The 20,229-nt window shown below is 41.2% G+C and overlaps 2 protein-coding genes across 5 annotated transcripts in view; one reads left to right on the top strand and one right to left on the bottom strand.

Moving 5' to 3' along the window:
• FIP1L1 (factor interacting with PAPOLA and CPSF1) overlaps positions 1-7,621 on the top strand; it is a 42,763-nt gene extending 35,142 nt beyond the window's left edge. The window contains exons 15-17 of one of the 4 annotated variants that reach the window (XM_080344504.1): positions 948-1,173; positions 6,418-6,555; positions 7,282-7,621. In XM_080344504.1, the coding sequence (XP_080200630.1) occupies positions 948-1,173; positions 6,418-6,555; positions 7,282-7,429 (512 nt within the window). In that variant the 3' untranslated portion in view covers positions 7,430-7,621. The remainder of the gene's footprint in view (positions 1-947; positions 1,174-6,417; positions 6,556-7,281) is intronic. The other 3 variants (XM_080344503.1, XM_080344505.1, XM_080344506.1) reach the window with 3 other exon arrangements.
• A 1,359-nt stretch (positions 7,622-8,980) lies between these two features.
• Positions 8,981-20,229, bottom strand: part of LNX1 (ligand of numb-protein X 1) — a gene marked incomplete at its 5' end in the record, with an annotated part of 64,650 nt that continues 53,401 nt past the window's right edge. The window contains 4 exons of the mRNA XM_080344501.1: positions 8,981-9,128; positions 9,837-9,995; positions 16,772-17,000; positions 18,866-19,043. Coding sequence (XP_080200627.1) covers positions 8,993-9,128; positions 9,837-9,995; positions 16,772-17,000; positions 18,866-19,043 — 702 coding nt within the window. The 3' untranslated portion in view covers positions 8,981-8,992. The remainder of the gene's footprint in view (positions 9,129-9,836; positions 9,996-16,771; positions 17,001-18,865; positions 19,044-20,229) is intronic.

The following is a 20,229-nucleotide window of genomic DNA, read 5'->3' as shown; positions in this document are numbered from 1 at the left end:
GGCAGGACAGAACAGTTGGGGCATTTAAAGTTGTAGTTATTTATTACCTTGGAGTTGGCAGAAAGCAATGGAGAAGTGCACCCCTTCTCTCTTCCCATTGCTGGTTACCTAAAAAGCTTGTGAGACGGTGTCATGACTTCCTTCTTCACTTCTTAAGCATATTATCTTTAAGATAATACACTAAATTCTGAAAGTATTACATTTCAGTGGTAGTAGCGGTTGTGCTGCATATTAATTAAAAATGGTATCTTACCAAGCATAAGTGGGAACATTATTACTTCTCCACAGAATGAATTTATGGAAGATATTTCTAAAGTTGCTGTTACATTCCATAATCAGAAAAGTGTGGCATAGCACAGTATAGAATATAAATCAGTGAATGAGAACATTGTAACTAACGTATTTTAAATACAATTATTTTAAAGGACAAAACCTAAAAATAGTAGCGTCTAAATATACAGTTGGAAGCATTCTTTCTCTTTCTTTTTCTCTTTTTTTTTTTTTTTTTTTTTTCTGAAATATACTTTCGAGGCCACTGAGTTTCAAAGTCAGTTTTGTTTCCTGGTTGTTTTCGTTTGGTTGTTTTCATTTTGTTGTTTTCCCAAAACAAAGCCATTGCGCCACACAAAATCAGATTCTTTCAGCAATTCTTTACACAGTTGGTTTTGGGTTTGTATTTTTTTCTAAAGGGATTAGGCAGTCTTAGGTGTACATCCTCGTTCTGTACATCTTCATAATGAGTATTTAGATGAGTGCCAGAGGCCTTTATTAGCATCATGGAAAAAATACAGGGTTTGCTGGGAATTAGCTTCTATGTGAAAGGTGAAGATTTGAAAACGTTACTGGAGGAGGCTGACAAATGTCTGTGTTTTCATACATAAGCAGTATTAGAGTTTTCATATGGCTTCTGATTTTGTTCTTTCTAATACTCGCATCTTTTTCTTTAGTCACCTTTCCGCACCTTGCAGGTTCTGCTCCTTCGTGGTCTAGTCTTATGGACACCAGCAAACAGTGGGATTACTATGCACGAAGAGAGAAGGACAGGGAACGAGAGAGAGAGCGATCCCGAGATCGGGATCGCGACCGGGAACGGGACCGAGACAGAGATCGAGAACGTACCAGAGACAGGGAAAGGGACCGAGATCACAGTCCAACTCCAAGTGTGTTCAACAGGTTAGTGAAATGTCTTAAGTGTGCTGGAACTCTACTCAAACCCATGTGTCTGTGTTAAATAATGCACTTCAATGCTACAATTTAGTGTTTAGCTTTATAGTCCAAAGATCTAGAGGGTGTGGCTTTCACCCCTTCCCCTTTTCTCTTGGAAATTATGGTTATATTTCTAAGTGTAAGAACAACAGTATACTTGTCATAGTGCTTTGAAGGTTAAAGGTGTAGTTTAAGCCCGGTGTATGAGAGAGATATCTAGCTCTCTTTGACATCCATAGGTCTAGAAAAATCTATAGAAGTACTAAATCAATCTTAGTTGTCAATTCACTGCTAAGAGCAATGTGGTGCAACACTTGGCCTTAATTAATGGTGTTATTAGCTGCTAAAGTGGTTAGTTTGGTCATTAGCACTGGCTGAATAATAATCTGCCCTATCTTTTTTAAAACTATTATCTCAAGGTCAAGAACTTTTTTTCATTTTCAGGCGAATGATGAAAATAATGGCAGATAACTTTATTTGCCTTTCAACCCTCTAACTGCTTGGGAAAAAAAAGCTGCAACCGTTCTGTGGTGCATGTGCACAAGTACAAAGCATTTAAAGTTGAGCTCACTGTGACTCCACAGAGCAGAGGTCTGTTGGCTTGCCAGATTTGTCTAAATTTGCTTTGCTTATTATTTGCTAAGTATTTCTAGGTAAATGTCCGGACATTTCTCTCAAGAGTTTTTTGTTAAGTTTCAGTTTTTGCAGAATATATACATCAGTTGTTAAGCAGATTGTTTTTACCAGTGGTTTTACGCTATGAGGAATGAGAGCGACCGGAGTCCATATTACTGCAGTTGAGAGATAACATTTGTTGCACAGTGATTGTCAGCTGAAGACCCAAACTGGGTGTAAGATAGGGATTTTCCACGTATGCAGATGTGCTGATGTCTTGTCCCATGTGCCGTGTTCCAGGGTCAGTTTCTGAGAACTCAAGACCAATCTAAACATCTGTTTCTCAGACAGCTTGATTGAAGGCCAGAAAGAAGCCTGGTCATTCAAGGGTGCTTGAAATGAACCTTAATAGCTTCCAGGCCTAGAGAAATCTCTGTGCTGCTGCCAGAGTTATCTGTAAAGGAGGGGGAAGAGCAGGCCCCAACTTTATGTGACTAAATTATCCACCATCTGTAGCAAAGCTGTTGCCACATGGCTGTGTAAGAAAATGGGAAGCCCTTAACTAGTGTAAGTTGGTTTGGAAGTCGCAGAGATGGTGGGAGAGGCTCAAGACAGAACATGCAGTTGTAATGTTTTTTTCTGAGAAGGTTTATTTTCAGTTCCACTTAAGAAAATAAAACTAAACGAGCTATGAGGAAGAGAATGTGAACTATTTTAGTGATACATTACTTTTGTTTAAATTCTCTTTGTTTAAACTTTAACAGTGCTGTGGTGGAGATACGGAGTAAGCATCATCTCTAGCTTTTTACTGCTCAAAAATGACTGCATTCTATGTTTTCAGTGGTTCTTTTCCAGATAAAAAGCCTGTATTTGTGCTATAGTATTTCTTAAAGTTGTAAGAAAATGGGAATTATATATAACCAAAATCTGGTTTAAAAATGAATTGAACCTTCAGCTATATTTATATTATATTCCACCTTTACTATCCTCAGATGAAACTGCATTTTTACAATATATGTCACTGCCCCCATGAGAAGATGCTGTTCTTTTTGGGCTGTTGTACCTTTTGCAAAAATGATGTTTTCTGTTTTGATTGTTTCAAGTCAATTAGTTACCGCTAAAAATGTAAACTTTGGAATTTGATTGATACCTTAGCATTTTGTGCTTCTCCCTTAGCAATTTGGAAAAAACAAAAACAAAAACAAAAACAAACAAACAAACAAACAAACAAAACCAAACCACAACAGCAAACAACAACAAAAAAACCACAAACCACTACACCACGAAATCCAACAACTATGTTTCCAGGGTCCTGTAACCCAAGAATCTCAAGCACCAGAGCAGACAAGGGTCTGTCCAGCTAGAAAGCAGCTACAGGAGAGAACTTGGCATCCTGGTGGGCAACAAATTGAATGGGACTCGGCACTCAATGTGCCATAAAGGTCAAAATGCATTGGGCTGCTTTAGGGGATAGTGTAGGTGTGGATAAGGCCATTATTCCCCTCTCATGGGGCGCTTGATACCACGTGCGAAGTGCTGTGCCCAGTTTTGCAACCCTTGGTGTGAAAAAGATGAAAAAGATGACACTGACAGGCTGGAGGGTCCAATGGAGTACTGACAAGGTGGTTAGGAGGGCTGAGGGCATGGAGTTCCTTTACCTTCTTAAAGGCAGTTGTCGCCTGCCTAATGGGTGGTTATAAAGAAGATAGAGCCAGACTCTTTTTTTCAAGGTGCACAGAGAAAGGACAAGAGGTAATAAGTTAAAAGACACAGCAAGGGAACTTCCAATTAGATGGGAGAGCAGGAAGACATGCAGATGACGAGTGGCACTTTAAAGGTGTGTGTTAATACTAGAATCTCGTCTCTAATGAAAATTTTCAGTTGTTCGAGTCAGACGTTACCTTTGGTTATAGTTTTTGGTGGATTTCAGAACCCAATTTTAATTTAATTTTTAACATTATACTCTTTCACATATTCTAAAGGTGAGCTTTACAACTAGACTTCGCAAGGAACATGCTGTCTTTATGGTGCTGTTTTGTTACACACCGAGTTAAGAAACACTTCAAACGCAGATCAAATAAAGACTCTCATTCTGAACTGCAAAACTAACTGCTATGTTAGCTGGGCTTGTCTATTCAGTGTGACTTGTCCTAGAAACTAGGAGTTGATATCAACCTTCATCTTTCTGTGACATTTGATAAGAAAACTCTTCTAATTGATAGTTTTAACCCCTTACCCGAAGCCTGAATTTCTCCTGAAAAGAAATGCTGAGTAGAAAGGGGCTTGGATTCTAAATGTCTCCTGTACACTTCCCTCCTTCCCCTGATAGTAAAAACTTGAGGGTAAAACAATGGTAAATGATCAATACAGATAGAAATGGGTTAAAAGCATAGGAGTTGAGGTTTCAGCATTGTAAGAACTGGGATTTATTTTCTCCCTTCCCACCACCCCCAAGTGCTTTAGTTTACCTGCCTGGGTGTTGGACATCTCAGTGGAGCAGACAAATTTATTTTCGCACCCTGGACTGTAACCTAGGGCGCCTCAGGATGGCTGTAGAGGAGTGTGGTCAGAATCCATGTTCTGTGGCTGTACTGCCTTCAGTTTTTTATAAGCTGAAGTCTCTTTTGTAGGGTTTTCTTGTGGGGGAGAGAGGTTCGATTTAACATAGTCTTAAAGTGTGTAAGCAGTTGAATTTTGGTTTTGTCTTAAGAGAGGGACAATATTTAAGAGAAGTAGTAGTGGCTTGATGGCTGTGAGGGTGACCAAGCACTGGCACAGGTTGGCCAGAGAGGTCATGGAGTCTCCATCCTTGGAGATACACCAAAGTCATCTGGACACAGTCCTGGGCAACTGGTGGTCCTGGTGGCCCTGTTTGAGCAGGGCTTTGGACCAGATGACCTCCAATGATGCTTTCCAACCTCAAGCAGTCTGTGGTTCTCTGATCTGTCACAAAGGTACTTTGCAGGATTTGATCAGCATGCTCTCAGATCTGCAGTTATAAGTGTGTGATAAAATCTTATAAATGTTACAAGTTTGTGTAACAATACAGGCACCAATCCATGCAGTCATATTACTCAGTGACAAACATTATAATATCTTCGAGTTCTTTAGGAATAGCTGTGGTTTTCCTGATTTTGATGTGTGAATATTTTTAATATCCCTTAGAAAACCAGGATTTTCTGTGGGATCTTTGATGCTTCTGTACAGTGCCTTGAATTGCTAATTCTTGAAATTTGCTTCATTATATAATCGTAAAGTTTCACAGAAAGACTAATGCTGTTGCTTTGGATATTCCCCCTTCTTGCTCTGAGTTGTCACGCTTAGCTCTAATAATCACTAATGTAATGTCTTCACTTGAGAAATTGCCACAGGATCCAAGTTATGGCGAATAATTTTTTTTTTAATTGAAGTTCTCACTGCTCCAGGACATGAGGAATGTATTTAGGCTTGAGCTGTTCATGTGTGATCTGTTCTGGTATTGTCAGGGCCTTCAGGAAAAGAAGACATGCTTTTCTAGTAAATGTTGGCAAAGATGGAAAGCATGAAACACTTGGCTTTTGTCAGGTTAATAGTTGCATTGTTACTTATTTCGAATAATGTTTCGGAAAGTGGTCACATTGTACCTTTCTGTAGGACTTGGTAGGGATCCTTCTGAACTATGGTTACAAAGACTTCGTGTGATATATTACATAGTTACAGTAAGTCCATTTGTATTGAAGTCTTACTGTTAAATGACACAGGACACCATCTCTAGGTAGAATTTCCATGTCAGAGAATGGATGTAATGAGCATGTCTTTTTAAGCTGTGCTAATGTAGCATTTGAGTGGCACTGGCTAACTATAGCTACTGCTCTCCTTTTTTAAAAAATTGCACTAAACTCTTAGAATTACCCTTTTCATCAAGTCAAAAGATGAAACTACATTCTTACGAAAAGCCTTTGAGTTCTTGTATAGCCTTTAATTCTTAGGGGGTTTTAGCAGTATTGTGGCAGGGCAGCACCTCGTGGTAATCCAAGAGAGGAGTGTAAGTAGAAACAGCATTGGCACTGTAGAGAACTTAATTTTCAAAGCAACCCAAAATACTGAGTATATTTTACTGTCAGTCTCTTTGTACCTAGCTTCTCATTTCTCGAAGCTGATGTAAGGAAATAGATGAACTATGCCAAAATTCAATTTAATTTACCCAAATGGTGCAATAGTCAAAAAGTGTGCTGGTGTTGGGTGTTATACACACTGATCTGAAAACATTACTAAAGTTTGTGTAGATTGTACTTCTTTTGGAGCTAGATACAGGTTTAAGCTAACTGCTTGATAACTCCTGTACAAAATTAAGGTGACACTGTTACAGTCTTTTTTCTTTCCATTTTTATTGAACAATCCCTTGCAAAACTACATTAAAACTCTTCACCTTACACACTAGACTTACGTAGTTAATGTCCCTTTAGCCTACATTGTGGATCTTGTTTAGAAACCCCAAAGCAACATAAAAGATTTTTCTGTCATTTATCCTGAGAATAAGAATTTTTTGTTTGTTTGTTTCAATATACGTATACTGCTTGGTGTTACTGTCCCGAAAATATATTCTTTTTTAATCAGTGATGAAGAACGACACAGATACAGAGACTATGCAGAAAGAGGCTATGACCGCCATAGAACAAGTAGAGAGAAAGAAGACCGACACAGAGATAGGAGACACAGAGAGAAAGAAGAGACTCGACACAAGTCATCTCGAAGGTTTGAATTTTTTTTAATACGATATGAAAGACTTGACCAGTTTAAAAAAATAAACTTTTAAAAGAACCCCAAACAAACTGGAGTTTTGTGGAAAGACTGTAAACACTTAGACGTACTACTTGGGACAAGTCTGCTGTATAAAATGTGGACAGACAAAAAGCAATGTTGGCCTCAGATAAGTTCGTACTGAATGATATATGTGATAGTCTTAGCTAGTGAACAGAAGTTATGAATTTGGGGAAAGAGGGATAAAAATGGTGGGTCAGAAAGAGGTGGAGTGAAGCGGGTGTTCAGCAGCATTAATGTAAGAACTCAACAGTGATTCTTAGTAAGTAAAATAATCCTCATGGTTACTTGATAGAAATTGTTCAGCTCGATCCTTTTTAATTTACAAATAAAGGTTAAGTGCAGGGAAGGGGGTCAATAAGAATGTTAAATCATTAAGGAATGCCAGTAAGGACATGAGGTTATGAAAAATATTGCTATTAAAATATGGGTTATAAATGTGAAGAATCTTTCCAGTTTCCCAACAAAAAGTACAGGATGGGGGGTGTGTGTACCATTAGATGAAAAGTTCATTTTGGTGCTGACAACCAAATACTATATGGGTCAGAACAGGTGCCAGTCTTCAAATACAAATGCAAAGGCTGTTTTTTTTTTACTCAGTAATTAAATTGGGCCTGAAGTGTCATGCAATTGTTTGAGGTATTTTTGCTCTCTGTTTAGCAACAGCAGACGTCGTCATGACAGTGAAGAAGGGGACAGCCACAGAAGGCACAAACACAAAAAATCCAAAAGAAGCAAAGAAGGAAAAGAAACCAGTGGGGAACCTGCTCCTGAACAGGAAAACACTGAAGCTGCCCCTGTGGAATAGACTTGTGTGACTTTTGCCTACTTGCATATATATTAGTGCCAGAAATAGATTACTATAAATCTTGTTATTTTTCTGGGTATTAAAATAATTTGCTCTTAATCTTGTTCTGTTAGTTTGAAATCAAAGGTTACTTTGGTTTTTTTTGAAAATAAAAAAAAATGAATTTTTCATGTTAAGGTTCCTGGACTGACTTTGTCTTTTAAGAAGCAGTGAAAAAACATCTCACAGCTAGAGGCTTATGCTCTTACCATATATGTAGGGCTTAAATTCTTCTTATTAAATTGCCTGCTTTTTTCATAAGCCAGTGGGAAAGTCATTCTTTACTGACTTTAGAAACAGAGTGCATTCACTTTATTATGTACCAACATCTGGAACAACGTGGGTTTAGTATGGCTTTTAGAGTTATACCTGAAAAGGTCATCCTTTACTACAGGGACAGGCAGGAACTGCAGACTCTCCAAGATCCTAGTACTAAGATGAAATGAAAAAAAGCAGGGAAACAGGGAAAGGTGCTGATTGTTCTTAGTCTAACGGAGCACTGAGTGTGGTGATCATACACTTGGTAATTATGTCTGGGTGAATTAAGCTGGATAATCATCCCTGCTGCTTTTCAGTGGCTTAAGAGAAAGTTCATCTTAGTCTTTGTTCGAGGGGAACAGCTGTCCTTAATATGATAAAGAGGAATGAACATGTTCTCTTCCCATTGCTAGCTTGTAAGGAAAAAACAAGACTTTGGAATATAGGCAAAGAATATAGGTAAAGGCAAAGAATATAATATAATTTAAGAAAAATATAAGACCATGATCACTTTCATATTTACTCCATCCAGTACAGTACCTATTTAGGAGACTTACTCGATGGTATTAGCAGGGTGCAGTGTACTTCCTTAAAAACAATAATTCTATACAAAAATCCTAGATTTAATAGTATTAATGATACTGGGGAAACTAGGTCGTTTGTTTTTGAATGAAAATAATGCCTGTACAGGTACACAGTTACAGTTATTTTTAATTATTTTAGAAATGTAATTCACAGTTTTACAGACTAACAAACAGTACTTGAAAGTCTTGAAAATACCAGCTTCATGCTGACCATGAAAAATACACATAATCAAAGTGCTATTAATGTATTGAGTAAAAACCTTCACCTGATTTTTACAACTAGAAAAATTGCAAGAAATTTTTCCATAAGTTATTCAAGGATTTATTTTTTTAATTTAAAGTGGATGAGTAGGAGCTGCTGCTCCTTGCATTTAATGATTATTATTATAATGCATTAAATATATATAGTAAAAAAAAAAAAAAGGCAAAACAAACAAAAAAAACCAACCAACCAAAAAAAACCCTTAAGAACGCGGGGAAGGAAAGACTACGTTTGTAACTTAAATCACTGAAGTGATTATCTGACAGGTGTCCCTGCTTTGCCTAAACTTGGCTTTTCTTGACATGCAGGTTGAAATTTCACAAATCTTTTCTTTATAAACACATACTTGACACCCCCCAAGAGTGAAGACTGATGTTTCCTGTGTTGAGTTGCTTGTCATACTCTCCATGAAGACTTGTTTTATAAAAAAGTGCCAGGCCAGGACACAATTGTGAGAGTAATTTTTCCTTTCAGTTCTTTGAGCATCCTTGCCAAGTAGGCATGCATCATTCCTGATGTGTTCCTGCCATTGACAGCAAGGAGGATGTCACCACATCTGGAAAAACGAAGGCAAATGTGAGAGAACAATTTAAAAAGGTGACTTATTACCTTAAATGTTTGCGAATGTCAAAGCTTGTCCTGAAGTTAGCAGGAAGGGGTAGAAATGAGAATTACTATTCTTTCTCTGGCTAACTACTGGTCCTGAATAAGGGAATAAAGTGGGTGAAAATACTTCACTTGTTTGTTGGGTTTTTTTTCCTTATAATATTGTAATTAGTTAGACATATTTGAAAGAAAATAGGATATAGCTTCTTCAGATGGGAATGAGCTGTGTTCTGAAGAAACTGCTATCTTTTAAGACTTCTTAATTGGTATAAGTTTGTTCCATGATTCCGCATTTACTCGTATTGGTGTTTGCAGGGAAGGTGGTTGGTTGGTTGATTGGGTGTTTTTGAGCTGGGGATGTGGGAAAGCTGCTCTATGCTGGCATGCTTTGTACTACCCTAGACATCAAACTGACTTATCTTCATACTTGTTCATATACTAGTGATTGCTGGACATCTGAAAACATTCTACTATGAAAGCAATCTGTTCAAGCTCAGGACACTTACGTCCTGTTTCCACATTGGTCAGTTCTGTATCAATGAGTCTTCCCCCCCACTGTCTTAATGAAAACTTGTTTTTAAAAGCAAACAAAACCCCTCAAACGAACTAGATGGACAACACACTCAAATTCTACTTTTCATTAGGTAGTTATCATTACCTAATTCTGCCATCATTATATGCTGGTGTTCCCCCAACAATGGATTTGATAAAGAATGGTTTGTTCCCAGTATGTTCTTCATAACCTCCTACGATACTGAAGCCAAGACTTCCAGATGTATTTCTTCGTAATACGATATCTTTGCAGCTGTACAAATACCTGAAACAAACCAGTATAATTAAATGGCTTACAGTTAACTTCTTTAGATTATAATGAATCCTTGATGATTCATCTGCCTTTTTGTACACCCATAGAGTGCTTTGAAGATGCAAAATAGCACCAAAGTTACACTGCATTGAACACCTACACTTCCCTTTTGTTTTTGTAGTGCCACTTTCCATAACCAGTTATCCCGAAAGTAAAATTACTGGGTAGTCTTGTGGTTAAAATATTAAATAAGTTGGTTTATAGGGTAAGAATTCATGAAAATGATCTAGTTGCATTTGAAAGTGATGGAGAAAAACACTTAACTGAAACTGGATTTGTTATCTGTAAACCCTCATTCTGGAAACTATTTCACCTACATTGTACAGTCCAGCTAAATAATCTCAAGGCCGATGAAATGAGCCAGAATTACAAAGATAACAAGATGGCACAAAGAGGAGCACCAGGGAAGGAAGGGGTCCTGAGCTTTTCTCACCAAGTAACATGGTACATCACAGCATGGAAGACAAGAACAGCCTGTCCATGACAGTGCTTTGGAGTTCTGAGGCTACTGTCAAGAAGATAGCTTCTCCTCACTATAATGATTAACACAAGATTTTATGGTAAGAAAGCTGAAATCTGCTCCCTCCATTTGTCTTTCAAATATATTTTAAAATACCATAAGTTATGCTGAGTCAAAGCTTAGCTGAAAAAAAGACTAGGGGAAAGCAAGAGTAGTAAGCTTATTAGATTCTTACACCTTTTTTAACCGTTAAAATAAACCGAAATTTATTTCATTAGTTATGGAGCAACAGAAATTTCTGTTCTCAGTACTTAACCGACTGATCATTAGAGGGACACTCAGCAGTGACTGAAGAGCCTGAGAATCCTTTTGCTATTGCAAATCTGAAAAGATGGGTTGGTCTACAGCAAGCAGCTGCTACCAGCTCTATTCAGAGATTCTTCAGATTTCTATGAGACATCTGACACTTCTGTAAAAGGACAAATATCTTAAAGGCTGATGTGTCTACCTTTTTTTTTTTTAGTTGTTTTTTAATTTTGTCAGATAATGCTTTTACTGAGTTTCACAGCAGGATTTTATAGTAATACTAGATTAGTCCCCATGGACCTACAAATATTCACCTGCTGCCAGAATGGTAGGTATATAATATTTGCACAAGAATTCACTGGCTGCTAATGCAAGGAACAGGTGGCATTTGTTTCTTTCCTCAGCAGCCAGGGATTATTACTTTACCATCTGTGATCTTCCTCAATGTGCAAAATCACTTAAACCCTCTATGTTTGATGGTACTTATCAAGGTCGTGACCAAGTGATGCCAGGATTCAGCCACTGGTGCTGTTACCTAGTGTTGATTTTGGGGGACAGGGGGTCTCTGCTGCCCAGGGCTACACACACTACCATAAGGAGGACGTTGCTGAAACTGGAAGGTGATCAGCTAAATCCTAATGCCTTCGGAATGAAATTGTTGAGCAGCTAAAGACACAAGGAGAAAACAGAGTGAGGACAAGGCCCCTGTGCATTCTGTTCATACAGTCGGTAAGGTTATCAGTTACATGGTCTCTTTCAGTCCAGAAACCATACTGGCTGTCAAAGTTTACGCTAAGTTTAAGTAAAGTAGACAGAGCACACTAGCATTAGGACTGTCCTCTCTGCCAGAGCAGAGGAAATCTGTGGGAAGGAAGGAGCAACAGAGAGAAACTACCGTGTCCCAACTCCAACCCCCAGCACTGCCTGTCACCTTACTGAAGGGACAGAGTGTAACCTGTGGCAAGGCAGTGGAGACCAGGAAGGCAGGATGACAGGTGCTGGAGTTAAGCTGAGTGTGGGACAGTGGGAGGAAAGGGGGTTTCCAAAGTCTCTACGTGTTTTTGTCATCGTTGGTTCCCAATGCCCAAACTGGTAACTAAATGAAATGCCCCATGCCAAGACTGTTTTGCCCACAAGCATGGTTGTCAAGTCATTTTCCTGTCTTTACTTTGATCCATGAGTATTTTTGTTCTCATTCTTCCTATTTTCACTCATCCTGCTGGAGGTGATGAATGAGAAGCTGTGCAGGTGCGTGGCACAAGCCAGGTCCAACCCATCACACTGGCCATAGCTAGAGATCAGTTCTTGACACAAGTAGAGTGACTATGTGGTGTTTACACCTTTAAATCAGTGTTTCCTTATCTCCATCCTCTGGGACAGAGGGAACAAACATGGCAGTGCACCATCCCTCAGCTCTACATTAAAGGAAAAGGATGCTGGGAGGCAGGTGTACACGAAGCTGAGCTACGTGTAATGCTGGTACTGCTTGCTCTGAGTAGTTTAGCGCATGAGCAGAGATCCCTGCTCTGCCTGAGCAAAGAGCAGCTCGAAGGGAGTTAGTTCATTTGGGTCTGCCCACAGCTGTGCAGTAATAAGGACAAGCTAGAAAGCACCACAGAGAGAAAATGAAATAAGTACTTGCGTCATCTGAAGATGCTTAGTGTGTTTGAGTAGATTACTTCTCAGCGGTAACGAAAGTCCCAGTCTGTGTGTTTTGACCCAGTTAAACTGCCATAACCCACTACAGCAACTGGTCCAGGGAGAACTGTCTTCTCCCTTGGAAGAGAGTGGCTTGCAGCCTTCTGCCTCTAGCTGTAAATGTTCCAAAAGCTGAGGACAAGGAGTAATTTATGTGTGAACTTGCCTCAGATTCACGACTTGAGGATAAATAGTGTCTAGACACAGGGTCCTATCGTAAGAAATACTACAACTGCATATCAGTTACTGATGCAAGAGGAATTTAAAAGTGCCTGTTTTTCAAGTAGTTAAGTGCACAATTCACTGCTGCTTTTTGTGAAAAGTGGGTAGCCTTATGCTCTGGAAATCAAAACCAGCCTGACTTCAGGAGAAAAACCAGTGATACCAGGTATGAAACACACGACTCCCTCCCCCTGCCCCATTACAATAGATAAGTGGCAGTAGACTACAATAATATTTGAGAATCACTCCCATCAGACCCCTATAGCCCAAACAGAGTTAACGTGGGGAGTTTCTCTCCTAATTCCATGTTTTACATCCATTTTTACCCCTGGTTTGCAGAATGACTTTAACCACATCCTGTCTTTCTCATCTCACTTTGTGGATGAAGAAAAGCACTCACGTGAAGTTCTAATGTTTGCAAATGTTATGACAGGATGATCTGTAAAGTATTTTTAAGTGCTAGCTTGGGAAAGGAAATGTGAGGAGAGCAAAGAAAGGAGAGCAAGAAAACAACCAAGAGTAGAAGAAACATCGCGGAAATTCTTCTCACCAGCTGCTCCTTGTGCATGTTTCACAACATTTCCCTCCAACAATAAAGGAGACCTGTCTTCCTCAACAACAAACAATTATATTAGCTACCCTGAAATAAGTCTTCAGGCAGGAATGCTTAAGGTCCTGCATCACTGCTTCCTCCCCGCGCCCAGCCCGCAGCCCCTCCGCTCACACGCGGGTCAAGTTTTGACAGATGTCAGATGCACATGTGCATCTATTTTATAACCACCACATATTGGACTGTACTACAGAAAGAACAGAGGAGTTGTTTATGTATTACCAAGCCATATAAAAGTGTCCCAAGCCAATTTCAGTATCCCAAAAGGAAAGGGCCAAAATTTGAGAGCCACAAATGTTAAATTATGCAAGACACCTTTTCCAAGGCATTTCACTTTGGTGCAAGGAGATAGATAACCTCTCTGATTTCTGCTGCTACTGCCTTGATCCAGAAAAATGGGATCATTCCCTCACTCCCAGTATTCTCACCTCTTGTCTGTCCTCATCTCTGTAATGTTCATACAGTCCTTGAGAAAGGGGCAAGTTCTGTGCTAGTGTGGAAAATGAGGCATTTACGGTACACGAGCCTCAAAAGTGAAGAAGATATTTTTAATCATGTAATATTATTAACTCTAGCCTGTTTTCTATTTCATCAGTCATAGACAGAGGTGTGTAGACGTCTTCTAGTGTTTAGCTCAACTCAGCACAATTTATGGGACCATCCTTCACAGGATTTCTATGAAAACTCTGTGTTTTTGGAACAGAGAAGGAAAGACTCTCCCCTCAGTGACCTGAACGTGGGCCTCCTGCTCTAAGCCACGATGTCAGTCTGCCTCTGCGCTCCCTGCCTTGCTTGCTGTGAACAGATACATTGCACTGCTGTGTCTCATCTAGAGCCACATCTTTCCCTTCTTGACAGAATTTAAAGTATCCACCATCCAGCCACCTCTGTTTCTGGTCTACCCATTCTACCACCTTTTCTATTTGTTCAGTTTTTCTTATGTAGGTCCTTACCATCCTGCCCACCTTCCCAGATACCTTCCATGTTCCTGTATAGTCATGATTGTGACACTTCCACTGTTCTATTAATATCAGTTGTACCAGACCTCTTAGACTTGTGCCTTGGAGCAGTCCCTCTGGTAAATAGTTTGGCTTTACTAATGACATCGCAGTTTTAATTAAGGTAAGTGAATCTTCACCATATTGTCTATAGTTGCATACCAGGCACCTTTATCAAGATGGACCTGTCAGACATATTTGGGCAGAGAATAATTTTCTCTAATAGCCTGGAAAACATCGTGCGACTTCTGGCAATACCTTGTGATCTAGTGGGATGTGATCCTTGCCAAAAGCAAACTGAATGCCAGACAGGGAAAGGTTAAATGCTCAGATTGAAGGGAAATGAGTTGATGTGATACATGTCCTGGTGAGAGGACTTAAAGGACTTCCAGATGTCTGGTGTGGGCCCTGGAGAATCTGTACAAGAGTAAGAGTGTAAGTGCACTCATGCCAGGGAAGGCTGAAGGGTCTAATAATACCTAATGTGCAAACCCAAACTTGATCCTCACGTCCCTACTCAACAGACCAGCCACTAATAAGGACAAAGCACACCTTTGTTACTGTCAGGTCTGATCAGTGTCGGTCCCTGTCTCTAGCAGATGTTCAGAGCAGCGTACCAGCCCAGCATACCAATTCCCCCGCTTTTCTTCGGCAGCCAAGGGCCGCGCTGTGCTCTGTGCACGGGGTCACAGCTGGGGATAGAGCTACAATGAAGTTCCTGTCTTCAGCCTTGCTGACACTGGGGCTGATTTTCCTTCAGACCAAAGGGCTGGGAACAGTTTCACACATGCAGCTTTCAGAGGAGGGCAGATAGACCGAGCTTAGAGGCTTCTTTTGAAATGGGAAAAACACCTTTTCTTCCCAAACTGAAAAGTGGAACTGATGTGAACCCTGGGTGCGAGCCTGCAGTACTGTGGAGCTCTGTCCTTCATCTCCATCACCTTGCTGAGGACATGGGGACTTCAGGCAGCTGTGGGCAGGAGCTCAGGTTTTCTATATAGCTCAGCGTAGATGGGGTTAGGGCAGGCGTTGGCTGAGTGCAATTATTTCAGCCCATCTACTATAGCAATGGACGGTGATCGAGGGCAAGACTCAGCACTGCAGATTGGAGCATCTATAAGGCCTCTAGTCTGCTTGCTGTCTCTCTGCTGGGAGCATTGCCCATGCTCCAGTGCCTTCATGATGCTGCTAGTCAAGCTCAGGGTGCAGAAGATGTGAGCAGGAATGAAGAACTCCCTGGGCCTGCCTGTTCACAGTGAGACTGGGTAAGAAAATTTTACCATTGCCTGGGTAGCAAGTTATGGGCCATCCATTTACTGCTTTTTCTTTTTACTGCCTTCCTTTCACAAGAATAAGGATGTAGCCCTTTCCACTAGAGGAAGAACCTTTTATCTGTGGGTGACAGATATCTAGCCTGCCTTCTGCTCTTGCGGTGCGTCAGCGCGTTACTCAGTCACTAGCCTCAGGCCAAGCCCCAAAACACATCTGGTCCTCACAGCACAATGCTGCAAGTCAGAGGAGCTCAAAATGGCTCAATCCAGAAAGAGGGAAAGCATGTAACCTACTATGAGAGCCTGAGAAATGAAAAGGAGTCCTGAAACTGCTTGGAGCAAAAGCCCACCTGTTCTGCAGGCCATCATTTCATGTCCTCCCTTAAAAGAGAGAGAGACACTCTGCACTGCTGCCAGGGTTAGGAATATGGGCAAAAGTAACTGGTAGGCTAAATTCTTCATTCCTTGAAGCCAAGTATGAATTTCAGCTGTGTGATGCTAGCTTCACATACTCACAGGTTCACAACATGTCCTCACTGAATACTTTGCAAGACGCCTCTGAAGCTGCAGGTATACACCCTGCACAGTGTGCCTGAGAGAACCTAATGACATGCGATGTGCCTTTGATTATCCTGACTGAAATGACAACACAGCTGCTTCCTGTGTATGACAAATGCACTTCTTTTGGTTGGGGGTGGGGTTAAAAGAGGTGATTCGGAGACACTGGCCAATTGCACGCACTTTGCAACATCTGGGCAAAGTCAAACAATTCAGCTGGATTTGGCTGAGGAGAAGGGCTGTGTGGCTTGAGAGCAGCAGGAGGGGTAGCTCTGCCTTCTGCAGGGTGGTCGAGCCCAGGCACCAGTTCAACAAGCTCCTGTGTCCCTGCAAACTTTTCCTTTCACTCCCTAAGTACCAGATATGTTTTCAAGACCGGAACAATTGAGGATCCTTTCCTCCCTTGCAGGCAGATCTGCATGTCTATTTTGCCATGTACACATGCCTGTTTACAAAAGGGAGGTATTTAGAGTCAAGTCTGTGACAGAGCCTGGATTTAATTAAGATGTCAGTGCAGTGAATCAAGCCAAAGGAAAGAATTGCCAGAAAACGTAAATCTTTCCTCCCACTCCCCTTCAGTGAGAAGATGCGATATGGGGACTTACCGTGGCAGCCCCAGCCACATCACCCAGGAAGGTGACCAGTCGCCGCTCTCGGAGGTGGCCTGCATGGCCTCAGGGGCTGGCAGGTGGTCCTGCTCCTCCTGACTGTTGCATGATCTCATCTCCAGGGCTTTGAGCTCCACTGACGAGTTGGTGTTTTTCAACAGGGCAACGGCTTCGCTCCGGCTGACTCCCGTCAGGTCAATACCATTCACATTCAGGAGGATGTCACCTGAGACCAATAAAATGGATGATAAAAAACCCTGCAAGTGTTTCCAGGATCCTCTCTGCACCCCGACAAAGAAGTGAGTCAAAGCCAGGGCTGAGAACTTGCTGCCTGATGAGGCTGTTTGTTAATCCTATCATTTAATGTGGATGTGAAGCATATGCTAGTAAACATGCCACAGGCATGAGGCAAGGGGGTTCTTACACATGAGCATCACCTGGCTGGACAGAGGCTTTGGTCCTGGTTTCTTGTCACAATACATCCTGCATCTGGAGCTGAATGTCACAGTCAAGGTCAAGCTTTAGTAAGGGCACCTGATGCTAGTCCAGGTCTCTGAAGCTCACTTCCAGATAACAACTTTTGTACTCAACCTGAGCTTGAAGCCTGAAGGAACCGAGGATTGCCAGTCCAGCTGGCCCTTCATAAAGTTTGTTTTGCAGAGTAACGTACTATTATTTTAACGTTAATGCCTGTTTGAATGGCTGCAAGCCAAAACATCTTTCTGTAGGCGTTATTTATAATGTAGGCACAGCAGCTTCACAGAAAAATGCAAAGATGACCTCAATTACCACAAGGACAACAATAAAGACGTCATTAATGCCATGCAAGCAGCCACAGTGTCAAGTACTTTGCTACCCTCCACAGCATGTTCCAATGCCAGGGCTTCCCCAGCTGCCCTCTGAGCTTCACCTGCTTGTTCCTCCAGGCAGGGCTGTGCTCACTGGCACTCCAGGCAGTGCCGCGTGAACATTAACCTCTCCTTGCAGTTTGCCTCCATCATACAAGCAGCCTAAGGGCTGCTCTCAACTCAGGAAGCTTATGGTGCTGTTACAACATCACGTACTTATTTGTATCTAATTTTATCAAATTAACTAGGCTGAATTTTCCATGCTGCCACATGATGAATAGTTTTTGAAAAATGTATCCCACCAAGAGGCAGCCACTTCCCAGCAGGAGGGAAAGGGAAATCTGATGGTTTGCTGGCATTGTCACGTTCTTACATGGGTTCTGATGGGCAGCCACAGCTCCCTCAAAGGGCAGGTTCCCCTTTGTGCCATTGCCAGGTGCTGTGACCCAGGCCTGTGGGACTTGGCTGGGTTGCAGCTATTCTGCCCACTTTTGGGTCCCTTCACTTCCCTTGCACTCAGGATTTCCCTTCAGCTTCTGGGCAGCAATTGGGTGGAAGCTGAGTGTCGGGGATGAAGGGCAAGGGAACGGGGAGCTGTGTGGTTGCTGGATGCAGAGAAGAAAGACACTTGGCTCTTGGAGATGTGACATCCTAAAAACTGGGAGTTTCACCATTCCTCTACTGCCTACCTATTCCTGCAAAACCCACCAATAAAATATGCTCCCCATATGTCTATAAATGCTTAATCGTACAGAAGGGGAGAACTTATTAATTTTGTCACTCTGTTACATCAAGAGCCAAACGGAGTTACGAAGCCAGTGTTTCCAGACATGGTATTGAGCCACAAGGACTAACATTGCTTCATGTATGATGGAAATTCTGCTCATTTATATTTCTTTCAAAGCCATGAATGTTATGACAAACAAGCACAAAAATTTACATTAAAAACCCAGTAAGGTTGCACAATGAAGATTTCAGTAGTTAGGAGATGATGGCACAAGGTCATTTTCTTGTGAAAAACTTTTTTTCCTTGCAGAATACGCCTACACCCCACTTCACAGAAACAGTTAGTGCTGCATACTAAACCTTTTCTGGCAGCTGACTTGAGACCCTCTAATCTGATGCATCCCAAAAATGTATGGGATGGCTAAAGATATCAGGGTGCGATGCTCTTTCACTGTCTCTCTGTTTTCCAAAGGAAGCCTTTGAATTAAAGCAGGCTTTCAAAATACCCTCTTTTTACCTGTTTTTATCCTGCTGTCTCTGCTGATAACTCCTCCAGGTTCAACATTTATCACATAGATAGGCAAATCCCATTCCCGATTAGATGCTCCGCCTGCTACAGTCATTCCCAGCGACTCTGTGTGATCTTTCCGGACAGCCACCACCTTCTCGTGACAGGTGACGGCATGAAGGGTACTCTGTCATGGAGAAAGCAGCAACAACAAACACAGTAGTCACAGGCGCCTCCTCGACAGCGTAGGCGTTTTCTATTAAAATGAATATTTGTTGAAGGAACACCACAACACTTCCCAGCCACCTGCCGTGCCTGCCCAGATGGCTGGCATGGCTCTCTCTAGGGCTCAGGCATCTGTGGAGTCAGAGCCACCACTGTAATAATCTGTGCTTTAATAGTTAAAGTCAGGCACTACTCCTGCCAAAATCAGAAATGTTTTAGTGTTGAGACTAACAGAAGCAGGTCTTTGAAATGCAAATAAGGAATCTGTTTAAAAAAAAAAAAAAAATGTTCTTGATAATATCACTAGTGGTCCTCTTATCTTTGACTATCAGGTCACGGTTTTTATCTAGCTGCTTGCAGTCTGAACATCATTTGTACAGTTAAAGGGAAACTGTCCACCTGGGTTAAAGGAATAAAACTCTTCGGGATAAATTAGAAGATACACATTTCACTTGCTCTTCACTATTTCTGTGTTTCTTTGTAAGTTACTGGTGGGAATACATTCAGAGAAGGACATTTGTAGAGTGAAGAGCCAGCTGCTCCCAGGGTGCTCTTCCTAGTGCTTGTGCTTAAAAATTCACATTGGGACAGCCAGCTCTACTCTCTGAGGACAGCCATGCCCTTACTCCTGCCTCTAGACAGAAGTTACACACACCACCCTGGTCATGCAACAACTTGTGTATGAGCTAGGGTGAAACAAACTCATGGGCGGCCTTGGTATGGAGAGGCAACACAAGCTCCAACAAAACCTGTGAACCAAATGTCACATTTACAACAGACCCAGCTCTAACAGAAGAGCTCTGGAAACAAGAATGCTTGTCCAGAAAATCTGGATTTAAATATTATCTGCTTTAATTCACTTAAGTATTTCATAAGCTGTGCTCCTGGCTTCAACTCTTAAAGATCCCAGTCCTTCTTGTGGGAATAGCACCATCCATTCCAGGCACACATGTAGATACAATAGCATGCTGCTAAATACATTTCAAATATATATTAAAAAAAAAAAACAACCAACCTTTTCATTCACAAGTGTGACCTTACATTTCTAATATGCAAAAATAATCTATAAATGTAATTTAAAGCCACATTAATCTCTTCCAAGAAATCTGAGATCACACAAAGACATTCCACCTCAATTCCTGGGCCAG

Source organism: Nesoenas mayeri (genome assembly GCF_963082525.1).
Source record: "Nesoenas mayeri genome assembly, chromosome: 4".
NCBI lineage: Eukaryota > Metazoa > Chordata > Aves > Columbiformes > Columbidae > Nesoenas > Nesoenas mayeri.
Note: the sequence above shows the minus strand (reverse complement) of the source record. Positions and strands in the feature narration are given on the sequence as shown.